At 48.8% G+C, this 21,325-nt stretch overlaps 1 protein-coding gene across 4 annotated transcripts in view; it reads right to left on the bottom strand.

The window, feature by feature from the left end:
• Positions 1 to 740: 740 nt before the first annotated feature.
• The window catches only part of LOC136610961 (cytosolic carboxypeptidase 2-like), a 120,427-nt gene continuing 99,842 nt past the window's right edge, over positions 741 to 21,325 (bottom strand). For 2 of the 4 annotated variants that reach the window (XM_066590173.1, XM_066590175.1), the window contains 8 exons: positions 17,984 to 18,064; positions 14,276 to 14,329; positions 8,000 to 8,048; positions 7,078 to 7,215; positions 5,952 to 6,000; positions 5,740 to 5,876; positions 5,023 to 5,236; positions 741 to 3,534 (listed from right to left, as the gene is read on the bottom strand). In XM_066590173.1, the coding sequence (XP_066446270.1) occupies positions 3,138 to 3,534; positions 5,023 to 5,236; positions 5,740 to 5,876; positions 5,952 to 6,000; positions 7,078 to 7,215; positions 8,000 to 8,048; positions 14,276 to 14,329; positions 17,984 to 18,064 (1,119 nt within the window). In that variant the 3' untranslated portion in view covers positions 741 to 3,137. The remainder of the gene's footprint in view (positions 3,535 to 5,022; positions 5,237 to 5,739; positions 5,877 to 5,951; positions 6,001 to 7,077; positions 7,216 to 7,999; positions 8,049 to 14,275; positions 14,330 to 17,983; positions 18,065 to 21,325) is intronic. The other 2 variants (XR_010790202.1, XM_066590174.1) reach the window with 2 other exon arrangements.

The raw sequence follows: 21,325 nt of genomic DNA, 5'->3' as shown, positions 1-21,325 counted from the left end.
TGATGCAGCGGATATCAAAGACTGAACGATCCTCAGTCAGTGCGCCAATGATGTGCCTGCCTGTATAAACGGACCGCACAGGAGCCAACGAGCCGCGGTGACGTCACTCGCTTGTTCAAATGCTAATTGGCTCCTTTAAAGTTACCCTGAGGGCTCCTGGTCACGGATGGATATTTCCTGCGTAATGTGTGGCGGGCGTCCGCACCGCGGATCCGCAGCAAATAGCGCTCATAGCATGCTATGACAAATCAATTCTTCCTCCACACTTGCGGAAACCAACTGCGGTTTCCGCAAGCGGAGGACAAATCGCAGCAAGCTCTATTTTTCCACGGCTTCCATTGAAGCCAACAGAAGTCGTTCGATCCGCGGCCCTTCTGCAATGACATTATGGAAAGTTCGCGGATTCCGCGTCATCGCCAGGCGATGATGCAGGAAAAACAATAGTTTAAAAAAACAATCTGCACTGCGCCTGTCCGACAGCTCACCGCGCGGATCATCCGCGGCGCAGATGAAAACTGGAAGTAGCAGGTACGTGTGAACATCGCTGCGGGATTCGGGTCTGCCGGCCTAAGCCTGCTTTGCAATATACATTCCAGAATGGTAACCTTGGGGAAGGGGCACTTTCTTGTGTGCTCTTTGTCGCCCCCTGCTGATATGTACTTTGTACTAGCTGCCAGGAGGAGTGGGGGAAGGGCAGCAACTAATGAAACATGTCGCACATTAGCCTCAAGTCTCGTCAAACAATATACTGATTTATTTAAAGAAGGAATCAATCCAAAATCAACAATAATATTATAATACACAGAACTTACGCTGGAGGACAGAACGCCATCATAGTGCAGTACCCTCCATTGACCAGTAGGAGACGCACCAGCAATGATTTCCATTATTATGAGAGAACCGTCTCTCATGTTCAGCTGAACTATACAGAATATCAGAAAACTTGCAGTTATTCGAGGGCGCACTTACTTTTGCAACCCTTTTCTTTGTCCCAACATCTCCATTTCCGACCTATGTGTCTCCATGGTTACAGACTACAAACTAACCCTGTGTAGTCAGATCCCACCTCTTATTAGATGACCTATGGGCACATTACATGTCTTCAGGATTAGCCTACACAGGATACATTGACAGACGTATTGGGAGGCACATAGAAGCTGATGATATTTGATTTTAATCACATTTTCCCATGCAGCGTTGGCCTCCTTTGATCTCAATGACTGCAGTCACCCTCTGCGGCCACTTACCACCAACTTCCCATAGATGTGTGGATGTCCCTCCATTCCTCGAGGAGCTTCAGATAGTTATATGGAGGTTGAAAGGCGTGGTGGACATTCACGGATACAGCATCCTAGTTCGTCCCAAAGATGTTTGATGGGATTGAGATCTGGACATTGTAGTTTGTAGACATTCTGTTCCTCCGACCAAGCCTCCACGCTGCGTTCCGTATGACATGGCGCTCGGTCATGTTGGTGGAGACACAGAGCTGCACCAGAGTATTGCCACAGGGGAGGTGATAGCACTTCAACCAAAATGTATTTGTACCCATTGGCGTTGAGGGTGGATGTCACTATAACCAATGGCCCCAGTCCTTCCCAGCAGAAGTGACAGTGACATCCCCCCGCCAGACCCCATTATCAGATCTACACCTGGTGACATCCCCCTACCGGATCCCATTGTCAGATCTACATCTGGTGACATCCCCCTACCGGATCCCATTGTCAGATCTACACCTGGTGACATCCCCCTACCGGATCCCATTGTCAGATCTACACCTGGTGACATCCCCCCACCAGACCCTATTGTCAGCTCTACACCTGGTGATAACCCACTGCCAGACCCCGTTGTCAGCTCTACACCTGGTGACATCCCCCTACCGGATCCCATTGTCAGATCTACACCTGGTGACATCCCCCCACCAGACCCCATTGTCAGCTCTACACCTGGTGATAACCCACTGCCAGACCCCGTTGTCAGCTCTACACCTGGTGACATCCCCCCGCCAGACCCCATTATCAGATCTACACCTGGTGACATCCCCCTACCGGATCCCATTGTCAGATCTACACCTGGTGACATCCCCCTACCGGACCCCATTGTCAGATCTACACCTGGTGACATCCCCCCACCAGACCCCGTTGTCAGCTCTACACCTGGTGATAACCCACTGCCAGACCCCGTTGTCAGCTCTACACCTGGTGACATCCCCACACTAGACCCCGTTGTCAGCTCTACACCTGGTGACATTCTACCAACAAACCCCGTTGTCAGCTCTACACCTGGTGACATCCCCCCACCAGACCCCGTTGTCAGCTCTATACGTGGTGACACCCCCCACCCCTGAAAGACCCCATTGTCAGCTCTACACCTGGTGACATCCCCCTACTGGACCCCATTGTCAGCTCTACACCTGGTGACATCCCCCTACTGGACCCCATTGTCAGATCTACACCTGGTGACATCCCCCGCAAGACCCTGTTGTCAGCTCTACACCTGGTGACATCCCCCACCAGACCCCATTGACAGCTCTACACCTGGTGACATCCCACCACCAGACCCCGTTGTCAGCTCTACACCTGGTGACATCCCAGCGCCAGACCCCGTTGTCAGCTCTACACCTGGAGGCATCCAACCACTAGACCCCGTTTTCAGCTCTACTCCTGGGGGCATCTGATGGTTTGTGCTGGGATATCCTGTTTGATCCTCTCCTTCATAGTGTATACCTGTAATCATGGAAACACATAGTTGCGCATAGGAGCTGCAGACTATTTGCAATGGTGCTTCATTTTTCACTTTAGATGTATCACAGCAATTGGGAAAAAAAAGGGGTTGCAAAAGTCCACAGACGCTGCGTCTTCAGAGGATAGAAAGTTACTTCTGTGCTTTTGCATTAGAGACTGTCAGGGCCTTAACTATAGGGGGTGCAGAGGTACATGGGGGTTATGTGATATGATAAATGGAACATGATCGTTGGGGGTCCGAAATGGAAGCAGCCCGTATGCCAGCTATCGGAGCTAGGAGGGTGCCCCCTAACTGCCGCTTGAAGGTCTTAACCTGTACTTAGGGGAGGGGCTTAGCTGATCAAGAGTCTGCCCCAGGGAAAGGGACTGTGAATTTAGCCGTGATACAAGCATGGGTCAGTGGGATGATGGGACTGTTTTTGGAAGAGGTACCAGACTGACTTTCTGTCCAGGTTTTCTTGTAAATCCCACAAACCCGTTAGAAGTCCCATTTTTTAGAAGATGCCCCTTAGGAGGTGCGGGCATAGGAGCGTCAGCAGCCCGATGCAGCGTTACATTTTCACCAGTCTGCAGTCCCGTCAGGATGTCCTTCCAGGTGTTCGGGCGGAGACTGCCATGGTCGGTAGAAACATGTTCTTCCTGGGACTGTGGGCCAACTAGCTTTCCCAGTTTTCTTTTTTGTACTGCCCCTTTGCTCTTGACCTTAGTGGGGGGCAACACCTTGGTGCTCACTAAGGACTTGTGTAATATATGAGAGTGAGACATCAGTTTTGGAAAAATGTTCTGCGCCGGTCTGTAAGGGAACAGATAATAAAACATCACAATGACAATGATACCTGACATTGAAGACCCCAAATGTATTTGTTATAGTCCCCTCGTAACTGTTGAGACCTGACCTGCATTGACCACTAATAAAATGTGAAATGATTGTATCCAAGTCATAATTATAGACAAACACAACATAACCAATAAGACACAGACAACTGTACCATTCAGGTATTTTATTGGGTAAAAAATTAGTGAACCCTTCAATTTAATTACCTGTAGATCCAGCTTTAGTAGCAATCACCTCCATCAAATGTTTCCGTAACTGCAAAGTTTTGCACAATATTGGGGGAATTTTGAACCTTTCCTCCTTGCAAAGGTGTTTCAGTTCACCAATATTTCTGGGATGCCTTGCGTGCACAGTCTTCTTCAGGTGCATGCTTTGGGTCACTGCCTTGTTGCATCACCCAACATCTCTTTAGCTTAATGTCTGTCTGGCTGCCTGATATCCTTCTGTAAGATGTTCTGGTCCACCTTAGATTTTATTGTTTCCTCAATGATGTCCAGGTCCCGAGGAGTGAAGCAGCCCCAAACCATGATGTCCCCTCCACCATAGTGCCAAACCATGATGTCCCCTCCATCATAGTGCCAAACCATTACGCCCCCTCCACCATAGTGCCAAATCATGATGCCCCCTTCACCAGGCTCCACAGTTAGATGAGGTTTTGCTGTTGCTGTGCAAGGTTTCTTTCCTCCAAACATAGTATTGTGCATTTGCACTAAAAAAGTTCCACTTTTGTCTCCTTTGTCCATATAGCATTTCCCAGAAGTATCGTGGAACATCTAGACAGTATCATGCAAACTTGAAATAGGCTGAAGTTTATTTTGGCCAGCAGCAGCCTCCTTCGTGACCTACCTCTGTGAACACCATTCTTGGTCAGTGGTTTTCTAGTAGTTGAAACATGAACAGACGTTTCTGCTGTTTGTAGCGTCTTCTGCTGTTCCCCTTAGGTTCTTTCTCACCTCTTTTAAGATTGCCTGTGAGGTGTTACAACAGCCTACCCACTCTTATGCATAGATAATCTATAGATCATAACCCAGGTCTTTAGCATTTGCAGCCTTTTCCAGCATTATGTGTCTTAATAACACGTCTTCTGAGGTCTTCAGGAAGTTGTTTGTATTGAGGCGTGGTTCGCACTAACCAATCGTTCTTGAGAAGAGCAGATTGGTCAATAACCAGGCTTTTCTGTGCCTTTATTTAATGTGCAAAGCACCCATAAACCCCACACTTCCAATCTCATTTCCTTAACTGAAACATAGTAAGCCGCTGTGTTAACGACTTATCCGACTTGCAAAATAACGTTTCCTCCGTGCACTGTGGAGGACTACGAAAAAAGTGATGCGTGGTGTAACTGTCTGCTATTAGTTACATTGTGTTTGTCTATAATTGCCACTTGGATACAATCGGTTCCCTTACTTTCCCTTATAATTGTATATATACACTGCCTACACATACCCGACTTTGGTGGCAGCAGTGGGATAAAGACTGTCCTTTCCAGTCAGAGCAGCTTCTCTATAGGGGACCACGGCCGGCACCAGGACCTCTTCCTTCTCAGGTCTCAGACGGTCTATTATTTCCCTTCTCTGGCCGCCTCCTCTGTAGTCACCTCCGTTTTGGGGTGCAGAAGAACAGGCCTCCATTTTCTTGCTCTTGCGCCGCACAGCGTTACCTTGAGGAAATAAGGTAAAGATTACTATAGGCCTCATGCCCACGGCCGTGCGCTCACAGTGGGAGTATCGCATGCTGGACGGCTTCCATTGACTACAATATAACCTAATAGCTGTGGGATAACGCCGTGGATTTCCGCCGCGTGAAACGCAGCAGAAATCTGTCCTTGGGCATTAGCCCTTAAGAAGAGATTGAACGTGTGATTTACAGGCAATGTCCATTGGGGGAAGAGAGAACTTCAAGGAGAGCGCAGCATTACAGGGACCAACAAACTTATATTCTCCCTGCTGATGTCCTGCGTGCTCTGGTCCACCGCTGCTTCTGTACCCCCTGATCTCCATCATCTTCTGTGTAGCGGAGCGCCCGGGACATCACTGCACAGAAATGAATATGTAGCCCCTAATTAAAGAGGCATGAGAAACCTCTTTGAGAAGCCCAGCAGTCCCGTTATAGTACATATGGATGCGGCCACCATGGTTGGGATATATATCCTTCTTCTCTTACCAGCCTGACCCTGAGCCTTCGGTACATCAGCAGGCATCACAGGTGGAGCGGACTCGGTTGCTCTCGCAGGTAGTGGCAGCACAGGCCCCTTGATGACCGTTTCCAAAGGTTGTTCTCCAGACAAGAATTTCTTAGAACTAAAGGAGTTAAAAACGATTTAACAAAATGATTTCTTCTATAAAGCAGACCATGGTGTAAAATGTGTCACTTACTAAGAGAGCGATGGTCGGTCATATAGTGGAGACGGGACTGAGGAACTCACTAAGAAAACAAAAAGAACGTTATTGAAGATCAATCTTTAATGTAAAGTGATCGCTGAAATCCGTAAAAGGAAGAATCAAGGGGAAAAAAGAGTTAATTGAATCTGGTTTTATTATAAACACACTTCTGCTTTGCTGTATAGATTGAAACACCATGAACAGAGTCATCTCGAAATCCTTAGAGTGGGTGCGTTGATGACGGCACATTGCACCGATTCCGGATAAACTGTAGAGCAGCAGGGTGTAAGTTGAGTCGCACTTGAGATTTGGCTCTAGGTGACTCAGCTTTATTATAAAGGATGAATAGAATCGCCCCAAAATCCGTAGATGGTGGGTGAGTTAATGATGGCACATTGCACTGATTCCAGCTGAACTGTAGAACTATGCAGCGTGGAAGATGTTGAGTCCCACCGGAGAGTGGCTCTAGGTAACTCAGCTTTTCTGCACAGATTGGAACAAGATAAACAGAGTTATCTCAAAATTATCATCTGGTGGGTTAATAACGGCACAGTGCACAGAATGCAGATGAACTGTAGAACTGCGTAGAAGTTGAGTCTCACCTGACACTGGCTCTAAGTGACTCCATTTTGGCGGTAACCCTTATCATACATTAAGGCAACATGTGACAATATGGTACAACATATTGTCACATAAAAGGAGTTCTCCAGTTCTGAAAACCCATGTTCATGCACCTTATTAGAGAATTCTGAGCTAATAGAGGGGATTCCTCTGCTTAAGATCCTCGTCTCTTGATTAGATTGGAGAGTAGCTACAAAGAGTGTCTCTCACTGCGGAGGACCTGGCCCGTTTTGCATTACACAGACAAACCATTGATTTGACGGAGTGCCATGTCATACTACATCTCCCCTGCGGGACTGCTGCAGGGAAATTCAACACTCGCTGCCAAGTTTTCACACAGATCACAGCTGATTGCTGGAAATCCCCAAAAAGGGAGACACTTTATGATCAGATTATTATCATGGACCCTTCGAACAATTGGGGATTATCCAAAGTAGAGAACCCCTTTAATGAGCTGTACCCAACTGACTTGTGCGCTCTGTCCCAGACCTGCACTCACTCTCATCATTGGCAGTATTAGGCCGGAAGGAGTCATCTGGGTTGATATAGTAACAGTACGGCTCTACAATACTGGGGGATGGGCATCGCTGGGACAGCAGATTCCTGAATGCTGGTAGCGGTCTCTTCCAGTTAAAACCTGCGGAAATGGAAAAAAATACACTTTTTGCATCGGTATCAACATTACATGGAAAACAAGAACAGTGACCTGGGAGTGTAAGTAATAGTAAAGGCCCAGTGAGACACAACCATTATCACTCAAAATCCGCTCAAAAGCCATCTTTTGAGCGATAATCGTTGTGTACCTGCTCTGACATCCTGCAGTTTTCGTTATGCCGCTAATCGTTGTCTTTCAGCGTGCTGACGATGAACCTTATCAGGGATTCACAGCGGGATACAGCTGATACATTGTTTCATCCCGCTCCCTGATAACAGGCGGGGTATGAAGAACACAGCAGTCCAGCTGTGTTCTTCATACCCGTCACGGAGCGCTCTGCTGTAGAACAGCCCGGCGCTCCGTGCATAAAACATCTGGATGCAGAAGACAAGCGGGGTGTCCCCACATGTCTTCTTCATCCTCCGCTGGCAGCGCAAGGTCTTTGCTCATCTTGAGCGATCATCTTGCACTGTAAATGACACAACGATGAGCGCCATCTTTTGAGCGATTATCGTTGAGTCTAAATGGGCCTTAAGAGTCATGTAAGAGAACGCCCCCTTGTGCGCCCTCGCACTACTACATAAAGGCGTATGAATGAACAGATCTCTCAACAGCAGCTTGTTGACGGTTTCCAAATAATACTTTTTTTTTTTCTACACTAAAAAATGAGTAACAACCTAATAAAGGGGCATTAAGGTACATAACATGCTGGCTGATGTGACGAGAGGTGCAGATGTAGCAGTGCTGCATCAGTAGGTCTACTCACGATGCAAGGTGCTGGTAATCTGCACAACATCCAGGCTCCCGGCGCGGGACTGCAGATACAAGAAGGACACAGAATTGCGGTCACAGAGGTCACTTTTTTCAGCTACTATTCCTTAGGGGGCCTTCACAGTGGCGAGGAAATGGCGCAACACGGGAGTGAGTGAAAACTATAGATGAGCGAGTATACTTGCTAAAGGCAATTGCTTTAGCGAGCATTGCCTTTAGCGAGTACCTGCCCGCTCGAGACTGAAGGTTCGGGTGCCGGCGGCGGGTGGGGAGCTGCGGGGGGGAGCGGGGTGGAAGGGAGGGGAGATCTCTTTCTCCCTCTCCCCCCCCCCCGCTCCCTCCTGCTGACTGCCGCTACTCAGCGCTTCCCCGCGCCGGCACCCGAACCTGCAGTCTCGAGCGGGCAGGTACTCGCTAAAGGCAATGCTCGCTCATCTCTAGTGAAAACGCATGATTATGCAACCAATGATTTTCAATGGTTTCATTCTCATTCGCAATGTTTTCATTCCTGCGATGCTGAGTGAAAAGAAAAATTACTACATGTCCTTTCTTTTTGCGACATCACCCACTATTTTCAATGGGGCCGGCGGCAGCAACATCAGCCCCACCGCAAACAATGAGGGAAAATTGTGATCCACTGCCGCGGAATCGCTTCAGGCGCGGCAGGAGTGAAGGAATTCCCTGCGGAGATGAAGGGATTCCCCTCAGTAAAAACGCCTCGCATCCAGGGATTTCACATGGATTGCGAAGGCGATGTCGGACCGTGAATCCTGGCCAGATATCGCCCTCGCCAGTGTGAAGCAGCCTTTAGAGTGATAGAAAAGGACATTATCCATCATTACACATTGACATGCCAAAAGTCACGGGATAGGAACTATCATGTAGGACCCCTCTAGCCTGGCAGCGTGCAGCACCCCAATGTGGCATCAATTCAATAAGAATACAGAAGACATCTGGAGGTATGATGAGCCGTCTGGATGCCCCCACAGCTCCGGGGGATTTATAGGTGCAGGATCTGAATCCATAAATACTAGATTGGGCTCATGCCGGCCGAACCATTCATGGGAACTCTCCAGAACACTCCTCGAACCAATTCTGGACAACTTGGGCCTGATGGCACGATGCATTATCCGGGAATATCCCATCATTTTGGGGGGGGGGCATGAAATCCATGAAGGGCAGCAAATGGTCACCAAGCAGTGAAATGCAGCAAACTCCAAACAATAACATGTTTAGGCGGACCTGTAGACTCCGTGCCATTAGTAGACACCCCACACCAGTATAGAGCCTCCACCGGCCTGCACAGTACCTTCTTGACAACAGGAGTCCATGACTTCATGGCGTCTGCACCGCAGAGAAACCCTACCTGCGGGATATATGTGTGGGGCTCCTGCATTGACCTGTGAGATATACGTGTGGAGCTCCTGCACTGACCTGCGGTATATACATATGGGTCTTCTGCGATGACCTGCGGGATATACATGTGGGGCTCCTGCATTGACCTGCGATATATATGTGTGGGGATCCTGCACTGACCTGCGGTATATACATGTGGGTCTTCTGCGCTAACCTGTGGGATATACGTGTGGGGCTCCGGCATTGACCTACGGGATATACATGTGTGGATTCTGCACTGACCTGCGGTATATACATGTGGGTCTTCTGCGCTGACCTGCGGCATATAAGTGTGTGGATTCTGCACTGACCTGCGGTATATATGTGTGCGGCTCATGCACTGACCTGCGGGATATACATGTGGGGCTCCTGCACTGACCTGCGATATATATGTGTGGGGATCCTGCACTGACCTGTGGGATATACGTGTGCGGCTCCTGCACTGACCTGCGGGATATACATGTGGGGCTCCTGCACTGACCTGCGATATATATGTGTGGGGATCCTGCACTGACCTGTGGGATATACGTGTGCGGCTCCTGCACTGACCTGCGGGATATACTTGTGGGGCTCCTGCATTGACCTGTGGGATATACTTGTGGGGCTCCGGCATTGACCTGTGGGATATACATGTGGGGCTCCTGCACTGACCTGTGGGATATACATGTGGGGCTCCTGCATTGACCTGCGATATATATGTGTGGGGATCCTGCACTGACCTGCGATATATACATGTGGAGCTCCTGCACCGACCTGTGGGATATACTTGTGGGACTCCGGCATTCACCTGCGGGATATACATGTGTGGATTCTGCACTGACCTGCGGTATATACATGTGGGTCTTCTGCGCTGACCTGCGGCATATAAGTGTGTGGATTCTGCACTGACCTGCGGTATATATGTGTGCGGCTCATGCACTGACCTGCGGGATATACATGTGGGGCTCCTGCACTGACCTGCGATATATATGTGTGGGGATCCTGCACTGACCTGTGGGATATACATGTGGGGCTCTTGCATTGACCTGCGATATATATGTGTGGGGATCCTGCACTGACCTGTGGGATATACTTGTGGGGCTCTTGCATTGACCTGCGATATATATGTGTGGGGATCCTGCACTGACCTGCGGGATATACATGTGGGGCTCTTGCATTGACCTGCGATATATATGTGTGGGGATCCTGCACTGACCTGTGGGATATACATGTGGGGCTCCTGCACTGACCTGCGGGATATACATGTGGGGCTCCTGCACTGACCTGCGATATATATGTGTGGGGATCCTGCACTGACCTGTGGGATATACATGTGGGGCTCCTGCACTGACCTGCGGGATATACATGTGGGGCTCCTGCACTGACCTGCGATATATATGTGTGGGGATCCTGCACTGACCTGCGATATATATGTGTGGGGATCCTGCACTGACCTGTGGGATATACATGTGGGGCTCCTGCACTGACCTGCGGGATATACATGTGGGGCTCCTGCACTGACCTGCGATATATATGTGTGGGGATCCTGCACTGACCTGTGGGATATACGTGTGCGGCTCCTGCACTGACCTGCGGGATATACTTGTGGGGCTCCTGCATTGACCTGTGGGATATACTTGTGGGGCTCCGGCATTGACCTGCGGGATATACATGTGTGGATTCTGCACTGACCTGCGGTATATACATGTGGGTCTTCTGCGCTGACCTGCGGCATATAAGTGTGTGGATTCTGCACTGACCTGCGGTATATATGTGTGCGGCTCATGCACTGACCTGCGGGATATACATGTGGGGCTCCTGCACTGACCTGCGATATATATGTGTGGGGATCCTGCACTGACCTGTGGGATATACATGTGGGGCTCCTGCACTGACCTGCGGGATATACTTGTGGGGCTCCTGCATTGACCTGTGGGATATACTTGTGGGGCTCCTGCATTGACCTGTGGGATATACTTGTGGGGCTCCGGCATTGACCTGCGGGATATACATGTGGGTCTTCTGCACTGACCTGCGGCATATAAGTGTGTGGATCCTGCACTGACCTGTGGGATATACGTGTGGGGCTCCTGCGCTGACCTGCGGAATATACATGTGGGACTCCTGCACTGATATACGTGTAGGGCTCCTGCGGTGACCTGCGGGACATACGTGTGGGGCTTCTCTGCTGACCTGCGGGATATATGTGTGAGGATCCTGCACTGACCTGCGGGATATACTTGTGGGGCTCCTGCATTGACCTGCGGGATATACTTGTGGGGCTCCTGCATTGACCTGCGGGATATACATGTGGGGCTCCTGCACTGACCTGCGGGATATACTTGTGGGGCTCCGGCATTGACCTGCGGGATATACATGTGGGTCTTCTGCGCTGACCTGCGGCATATAAGTGTGTGGATTCTGCGCTGACCTGCGGGATATACGTGTGGGGCTCCTTTGCTGACCTGCGGGATATACATTTGGGGCTCCTGCACTGACCTGCGGTATATAGATGTGGGTCTTCTGCGCTCACCTGCGGAATATACATGTGGGGCTCCTGCACTGACCTACAGGATATAAGTGTAGGGCTCCTGCGGTGACCTGCGGGACATACGTGTGGGGCTTCTCTGCTGACCTGCGGGATATATGTGTGAGGATCCTGCACTGACCTGCGGGATATATGTGTGAGGATCCTGCACTGACCTGCGGGATATACGTATGGGTCTCCTCTGCTGACATGCGGGATATATGTATGGGTCTCCTCTGCTGACCTGCAGGATATACGTGTGGGGCTCCTCTGCTGACCTGCAGGATATACGTGTGGGGCTCCTCTGCTGACCTGCAGGATATACGTGTGGGGCTCCTCTGCTGACCTGCAGGATATACGTGTGGGGCTCCTCTGCTGACCTGCGGGATATACATGTGGGGCTCCTCTGCTGACCTGCGGGATATACGTGTGGGGCTCCTCTGCTGACCTGCGATATATACATGTGGGGCTCCTCTGCTGACCTGCGGGATATACGTGTGGGGCTCCTCTGCTGACCTGCGATATATACATGTGGGGCTCCTCTGCTGACCTGCAGGATATATGTGTGGGGCTCCTGCACTGACATGCGGGATATACTTGTGGGGCTCCTGCACTAACCTGCAGGAATGTGTGGGGCTCCTCAGCTGACCTGCGGGATATACTTGTGGGGCTCCTTCGATGACCTGCAGGATATACGTGTGCGGCTCCTGCACTAACCTGCAGGATATACGTGTGGGGCTCCTCTGCTGACCTGCGGGATATACATGTGAGGCTCCTCTGCTGACCTGCAGGATATACGTGTGCGGCTCCTGCACTAACCTGCGGGATATACGTGTGCGGCTCCTCTGCTGACCTGTGGGATATACTTGTGGCGCTCCTCTGCTGACCTGCGGGATATACGTGTGGGGCTCCTTCGATGACCTGTGGGATATACGTGTGCGGCTCCTGCACTAACCTGCAGGATATACGTGTGGGGCTCCTCTGCTGACCTGCAGCATATACGTGTGCGGCTCCTTTGCTGACCTGCAGGATATACGTGTGCGGCTCCTTTGCTGACCTGCAGGATATACGTGTGTGGCTCCTTTGCTGACCTGCAGGATATACGTGTGCGGCTCCTTCGATGACCTGCAGGATATACGTGTGGGGCTCCTGCGCTGGATGTGACGCGATTTCTGCCGGAGTCTCTTGCCTTTTCAAACAAACAGTTCTAGCCCCCAGTCGCGACCATTAAGCACATGCTGGCGGCCACCGCAGGTAGTAATGCCTTCCATGTCATATTCCCGACACACATGTGATACTGTGGATAGAGGCATGTTAAATGCCAGCACACTCCAGCAGTGGAATGCCCCATCCATCTGGCGCCCGCTATCACGCCTCGTTCCAACTGCGATACTTCACGTCGCTTCGCTATGAGCACGTTGGCCGGTGTTCATCCTCACTCACAAGTTATCCAGGAGGGGGCGCTCCTGAGCATCTCCTGAGGTGACGCCACTTCATCATTAATCTACATACTGGTATCCCAGGACTTTTGCCATGTTAGTGTCTCACCAGATTGAACCCTACTGAGCAGCCGATCGCTGCAGGTTTGGTTCCCTGCACCTAATGTGCTATCCATTGCCTGTTGTCATGTGACGTCTGTCTTCAGTTACAGAGATACCAAGATAGATGACGGGAAGTGGAGGAGGATGATGGTTCATTCTGCCCATCGACATCCATGGAGAGGCGAGGAGGAAGGAGGGAGACTCACACAACACAGATGTTGCGGTTGCTACAACTAAGATTTACAGCTGCTGAAATTGCATCTACACTGCTCAGTACTTCTTTGGTGCTTTCTGCGATGCGGTTATTGCGCAGTGTGCTACAGTTAGGGGGCAGCATCTGCTGTTCTCTTCATGTGCAGCCTAAAGAGGACATGATAGCAGCCAGTCTTCTCCCAGCAGCTCAGAGAAGACTGAAGATGAGAGCCTACAATGTGGAAAAACTAGTGATAAATCCAGGACACAAGTCAGAAATGGCAGACGAGTTCATCATGAAGACGCGCACCAGCCCATTCTGAAAAATTAGGTGCGTGTTAACACTTTAATGGTTGTAAATAGAGGTGAGCGAGCACGCTCGTTTAAGGCTGATGCTCGAGTGAGCATCGGTCTTTTCAAGTAACTGATTACTCGTCTGAGCACCATGCGGGGGGGGGGGGGGGCTGGGAGAGATCTCTCTCACTTTTTCCCCCGCCGCCCCCCCCCCCCCCCCCCCGCATGATGCTCGGACGAGTAATCAGTAACCCGAAAAGACCGATGCTCACTCATCTCTTGTTGTAAACTGTTCCTCTCTCTTCAGCCCCACAATTAACCCATTCCTGGTCTCTGGACTCACCTTGGCCGTGACAACTTCTCCTTTGGCATTGAACACGAGGTAAATCATGGAGACCTGTCACACAGACACGGGGTCAGCCTGCTGGGTAGCTCAATCTCTGCATGTGTTATAAGGCAGGCAGTGACATTTATCACATGTTATATAGGCTGATGGATTTTTTAGATGCATGTAGTCATTTATTTCACCTAAACGTCGCCCGTTTCGAGGCATCAATACTGCAGCGCCCTCTAGTGTCCACACTTCAAATTGCTTGGTTGGGAAACTTGTTTTAGGATTACTCCTACAGCCAGGATCAAGGCCAATTTTAGGTGGAGGCAAACAGGGCAGCTGCCCGGGCGCCCATTTCCTAAAGGAACCAAGGACAATCTAGATTAACCCTTAAAGGACCAGATTTTTAGGGATTTTACCCTTGTGGTGGTTTTATTGCTCTATTTTGTTTTCGCTGCGTTTTCCCGTGACATATAGGGCTATTTTTTATATCTTTTTTCATTGACTTTTTTCCCCCCTTTTTTAGTTTAATTGGGGGTAAAAGGGTAAAAAAAGACTTTTTTTAACATTTATAGTTTTTTTTTAAATGAGTATATTTACTCTAAAATGCAGTGTGGGGACGGGTCCCTCGTTTTGTCCCGGATGTTTTGATATGGATTACAGGGCGCAGTCGGCGGCGGCTTTGGGTAATTTTCTTTTTTATGTATATATTTTTATTTTATTCTGTAATGTTTTTCTACTTATTTTTGTAATTTTTTTTTAACCTGCTATGACCCCCGTGATGTCATATAAGACCTCTGGGGGTCATTCCCATTGTCCTTTTTTAAATATACATTTCACACTTTCCCACTGTAGCTGAGGCATCCATAGGAGCCCCAGTTACAGGGGAAGCATCCCCTGTAGTGACATTAGTCACTGGCAGAGCTGATCGGGGTCTTCTGGGACCCTGCAGCTTTCCTGTAGCAGGGGGACCCATCGGTCACGTGACCGCCGCCTCGCATAGTGGAAGAAACACTTCCACTTTAGTACATAGCGCTGATGTACCCGGGAAAGGTGAAGACAGAAGTTGGTAAAAACCACTTCACCCTTCTCCTCGGGTTCTCAGCTGTGACTGACAGCGGAGGACCCAACCTGCTCCTGCTTTAATCCTGGACCGTACTTCTGCTTTCAGCTAGGATTAAAGCCCAGGACCAAGGACCATATATCTACCGCGCTTGGTCCTTAAGAGGTTAAAATAAACTCTAAAAGTCCCAGTATTATTCAGCGGTGTAGGGTCATATTATCTGTAGATTGTACTGCAATGCTTTGTGGGAACTATAGGGCAGTATTATAGGAGATGCATTTTATTTTGGGCACTGGTTATGGCGGTATTATGTCTGAGGGTATTATTATGTGGACACTATGGCGGACAGTATTTAGTGGGCACTATACATTGGCATTACATGGGCTGTTCATAGCAGTATTATGTGGACCCCGTAAAGCAGTACTGTCTAGACATTCTATGGTGGTATTAATTGGCCACTGTATGGGGAATATTTAGTACGGATATGGCAGTAATACATTTCACTATATGGAAGTATTATTTAGGGATTATAGGGCAGTATTTTATGTAATGAAGAGCTATTTGCATACTAGATTTTATTTGGTGCACTATATAGTGGTATGATGTCAGTATATAGTGGGCGTTGCGTATTAAGGTCGCGTATTACACAATGTATTTATGTGACTAAAACACACATATTCCGCACACATTTCGGCTCTTTTGCCCACATACATATGCAGTGATCACTATGGATTTACACACGGGGAAAAAGTTCAGGAAGGTGAAGAGATTTCCCCTTCCTTCCTGTGTAAATATGCAGTGAATATACAATATCATGCAGTGAATATACAATATCATGCAGTGAATATACAATATCATGCAGTGAATATACAATATCATGCATATTCACCGGTAGGTTTGCCGCCCCCATAGACTCGCATGGGCTATTTCGGTCCATAATACGGATCAGCATAGGAGATGCTGCGAGTTTTTTTCATGCACATGGTAGAATGCCCAATACAAGTCTATGGGGACTCAGCACTGTGTATTACACATGTATACAATACGTGTATAAGGCGCAACTGAAATACACCCGCATGAGTGAGCCGACTATTGGTATCTGGACATAGTATGGAAGTATTATTTAGGCGTCGCAGGGTGGTATTATTTTAACACTATATTGGCAGTAAGAGGCTGTATGATGATATTACTTGCATTTTGAGGGTCATTTAATAGCGGTTATGTGTGAGCGTTACGTTGGCTCTAGGTGGCAGTATTATATGGATACTGGATGGCGGTAGGATTTATAAACTGTACACAGCTTTTGAAGTTTTGAGTAAAATCTGCTTAAAACATTAAATGAGGAGGGGGATCCGTCAGTTCCTCAGGGCCACATTCTCTGGCAATGATACCAAAATGGTGACTTGGGAGCTGCGTGCAATGTCTTGTCCTGACAAACAAGAGTCATCATGGCAGCCCTGCATTCCTGGCACTGTCCCAATAAGTATGTCCAGGTCTCTCTCTAGCAAAGTCAGAATCCTACTGTACATTGATGAAGGGAAAAAGCCCGAACCAGCTGTCTGTGCATGGGTTCTGGCTTCACTTTCAATTCCTCGTCATTGTTACAAGGCTTGTATAAAGAGTCTAACATTGACCTTAGGTAATGCTGCCTTCCAATAGGTGGCGCTGTGGAGGTATTGTTCCAGCTCTCTTATTTGCATATTACCCAGAGGAGCGTGTATGGCCTTTTGAGTCTCCTCACTCCCTAAGGAGAAAGGATGCGTTCCTGGCCCTGTCCTCTAACGCTGCGTACAGCAGGCAGCTCCCCGATATAAGGGATCAATCATAGTTTACTTTTGCCAGAAAAAATGATTCAATGCTTTTTGTAGGCCCCAAAGTGGCGGCTCGCAAGATGGCGGATGGAGGGGATCGCAGGCGAGCTAATATTCTAGGTCACACCGGAGGAGTATGAAGCCATCACATAGATACAACACAAGGAAACTACCGTATATGGCCACCAGGGATCCAGTGGATCAGGGACTAAGGTGTGTAGACGGTATTAACAGACATAACGCAGTGCGGTCCCAGGGACGCCGACCCGCTAATCCCACGCACAAGAATAACGTGTTCACGAATGAGACCTCCATATAAAGCCGCAGGCAGGGACGGCACCCACCGATGGACCAAGAGGCACCCCGACGCAGGTTTCATTTCTTTTCTTGAGGGGTGACAAACGCACGCCCCGCACCTCCTGATATACCCCTCAAAATGGTCACATGACTGGAGACAGAATGGTTTTCATGCAGTCTGCATCATGTGTTATAGGCATGACTTTAAGTGATTGTTTGGCTTCGCATTCCTTTGGTTTTCTTGTGTTAACACTGGAGGCTCATTTACACGTAACGACTTTCATTCAAAATTTGTTTAAACGAACAAAAATGTGCGATGTTTGTTACGTCTAAATGCGAAGCCATCGTGCGGTATTATTTTTCTTTTCGTTTGTCCCTTAGTTTCAACCTGCATAAAAGCTGGCTGGTTCGCTGACGTCTCGCTGCATCTAAACGCTCCGCGCTCCGTGAGCGATTCTCAGCTGTGATCTGTCTAAATGTTCTGCACGAACACCTAGTGGTGACCCTCCAGGTAATATATCTCCAGTAAGCCTCTTACAGAGTACAGACCTTCTTGGCACTCAGGTCTTGGTGGGACGGTGCCCCCTGCTGCTTGGTCAGTCTGGTTTTTCGGATGGCGCTCAATTTTACCTGAGAAGATAAAAGATCCGTAAATCATCAGCCGTAAACCAATCTGCGGTGGAGGACCATGATGGGGGTTGTAGTTTAGCAGCAGCTCCATTTGGGTAACACTGCTCTAATGTTAACCTTACAATGAAGGGTACCTGGCGACACCCCGTATATGATGTACCACCATACAGTGCACATATAACCATACAGCTTTCTTAAGGCCCATTTACACACAACGATGATCGCTCAAAATTCTGTCAAACGAATGCAGATGAGCAATCATCATTGCGTGTAAATGCTGCCATCATTTACTTTTCAGCTGAAGGATGATTTTGAGATAAGTCAGAGAGAAGATAACAGGGGCCACATGCTGTGTTCCCCACGGGAGTCAGATATTACATTGTATTCAGCAGGCAGCCTCTGTGAGAACAATGGAGCTGTGTGCAGAGCTCAGACCACATGCTGGGCTCTGCAAACAGCCCCTGGAGGCCCTTTTACATGCAAATGACGCTGCTAAAGTGCTAATAGAAATTAGTGTCCATTAACACTTTATGCACAATGATCACTAAAACTGTCAATCTTTCAAACGTTTTAAAAATTGTCTTTGCGTGTAAAGGAGCCATTAGTTATATTGGCATCTACGACGGTCATTAAAGTCCCTGGAGAGCCTTCTCCCAGGTGTACCAGAAGCAACCAGGTGAACGTCAATCTAAGCAAAATTTAAGCAAAGTAGGCTCTAAGTAAGTTTTCCTAGACTCCTGCAAGCAGATCCGTCTAATTGTGTCTCCCAGCCGGCCTGGGTATTAAAGGAACAGTCTTGGATTTTGGGGACTATCCCGCTGTTCCCGGACACAGGAGCAGACATGTACCGCAACGGCGGCCAGAATGGAGTAAAATAAAGAGCAGCCTATGCTATCACCTGTCATTCCTGCTCCGGTCAGCGCAGCTCCTGACCACTGCTCACTTCTGGGTAGAATGATCACATGACATATACCAATCGTACCAATTTTGAGGCCAGGGATTGGCTGCAGCAATCACATGATGTGACCGCGCTACCCGGAGGACAGATGTGGACTACAGTAGTGAGAGGAGTAAAAAAGGGCAGCATAGGCTGTTTTTTAAAAAATGTTGCTGCATAAAAGGTGGCATTATTGAACGGGGGCATGTGGGGATATTATTACTGAGCGGGGGCATTAATACTGAGTGGGGGGCATGTGGGAAATCTACTACTGGGAGGAGGGGGCAAGGCATGTGGTGGCATTACTTCTGGGGAGGAGCATCCGGGGACATTATTACTGAGGGGGGTATAAGAGGGCATTATTATGACATAGGGGCATTAGAACTGAGGGGGTATACAGGAGCACTATTACTAGGGGGGCATGCAGGGATATTATTACTGAGCGGGGGCATTAATACTGAGTGGGGGGCATGTGGGAAATCTACTACTGGGAGGAGGGGGCAAGGCATGCGGTGGCATTACTTCTGGGGAGGAGCATCTGAGGACATTATTACTGAGGGGGGTATAAGAGGGCATTATTATTACATAGGGGCACTATTACTAGGGGGGCATGCAGGGATATTATTACTAAGCTGGGGCATTATTACGGAAGGTGCCCATTATTGCTGAGGGGGCATTATTACTGAGGGAGACATACAGGGGCAATATTACTGAGAGGGTAGAACTGTGATGGGGTAACTAACGGCACTATGGCTGTGAGGGAACACAAAGGGTGAGCCTTATCATAAAGTGGCATGGCCCAATGTGACAAATGTGACCTGGCGTGCTCCAGGGAGGTGCAGTATGTACATAGTTATGTAGTGGGAAGGGGCCGGGCACACCGACCGTTCAGGAGGCTGGAGGTGATGAGTGGTCACCCCTCTGGGAGCCCTGCTGGCAGCCAATCGCTGTGGAAGACAAATATTTACTGAGGATCCCGTGACACGTGAATCCCTGTCAGCCAGGAATTGCGCGATGTAACCGGTGGTTGGACCGCCCTCAGACCCCCATGGGGTGTTAAGTAAAGATGACAGTAATTATCCACATCGGAGGGTCTGTTATATAATGAGCGATCGCGGGGCCTTCCAGGAGGCGGGACAGAGGAACAGTCTACAACAAGTGACTTCTAGAATCTGCTTAGCACGAGTCCTGGAATCGCCGTCTTATATTCAACCACCGCTTAGTTGTACAGATGCAGCGGCGCATCTTTATGTTCAAGAACTCTGCTTGTTTTCAGTGAATGACAACATTCATGTTTACATTCAACAACTGAAGATCTGCCCTAATCTAGTCCTGCGAACACAGCTGAAGGTTTGTTACAGTGTATCGGTGTGGGCAATCCTCATCACAGCAGCAGCACAAATCATTGCTGTGTCCTGGAAGCCTGATACACTGTAACAAAGCCTCTGCTTGATTAAACCAGAACAGACTTTCATCGTCCGAGTCAAAAAAGTAGATGTTCATTGACAGCAAGCAGAGATCTTGAAAATGGTAAGGGGCTAAAACACAAGATAGACTGTATTAGCAATACTTTACATGCAAAAGGCAAAAAACTTTCTTACCGGCACAGATTCTTCCTTCCCACGGGACTGGTGAGCAGTAAAAACACAAAGCACCAACGATGAAGGGGCCACATCAATTACAGGGCCCTGAACCCCCTTGAATTCACAGTTGCCCCCCTGTAAAATAAGATGCCACAAATGCCCTCCAGCTAAATGGCTGGGAGGTCACATGACATCTCACAAGGGTCCTTCTTCTAAAAGAGTCTGGGAGGCGGAGCTAATTGCCTTTAACAACTTGTGAGGAAGTTTGGTAGCTTACAGGGATTGTCCAGGTTTATTCTCCCACCCATTCTGACATGAGGTGTGACTACGTACAGCATGGGGTAGTTGCCAAGGCAACTATCCGACACCCAATGAGTATCGTGCATGGGTCTTATTCTAATTAATAGGACCTACACATGATACTTGATGAACATTGGAGTGTTGCCTTGGTAACTGTCCTGCCCAGCATGCAGTTGCATCTCTCCATGTCTGACTGAATGAGAGTCTAGACAACCCCTTTAAGACTTGATAAACACTTAAAGGTGTTGTGCCAACATCACAGACTCTGTTCACCTGCCTTAAAGGGGCCGTTCAGTTGTAAACTATTGATGGCCCACCATCTGGGACACCTGCAGATCAACTGTAAGCTGGGTTTTTCCTGCTGATCTCTGCTGGCCAGGCTTGGTATTACAGGCATTGAAGCAAATGAGAACTTGACCTGCAATACCAAGCCTGGCCACT

Source organism: Eleutherodactylus coqui, chromosome 2, assembly GCF_035609145.1.
Source record: "Eleutherodactylus coqui strain aEleCoq1 chromosome 2, aEleCoq1.hap1, whole genome shotgun sequence".
In the NCBI taxonomy this organism is placed as follows: domain Eukaryota; kingdom Metazoa; phylum Chordata; class Amphibia; order Anura; family Eleutherodactylidae; genus Eleutherodactylus; species Eleutherodactylus coqui.
The sequence above is the reverse complement of the archived record's forward strand: the minus strand, read 5'-3'. Positions and strand labels throughout refer to the sequence as shown.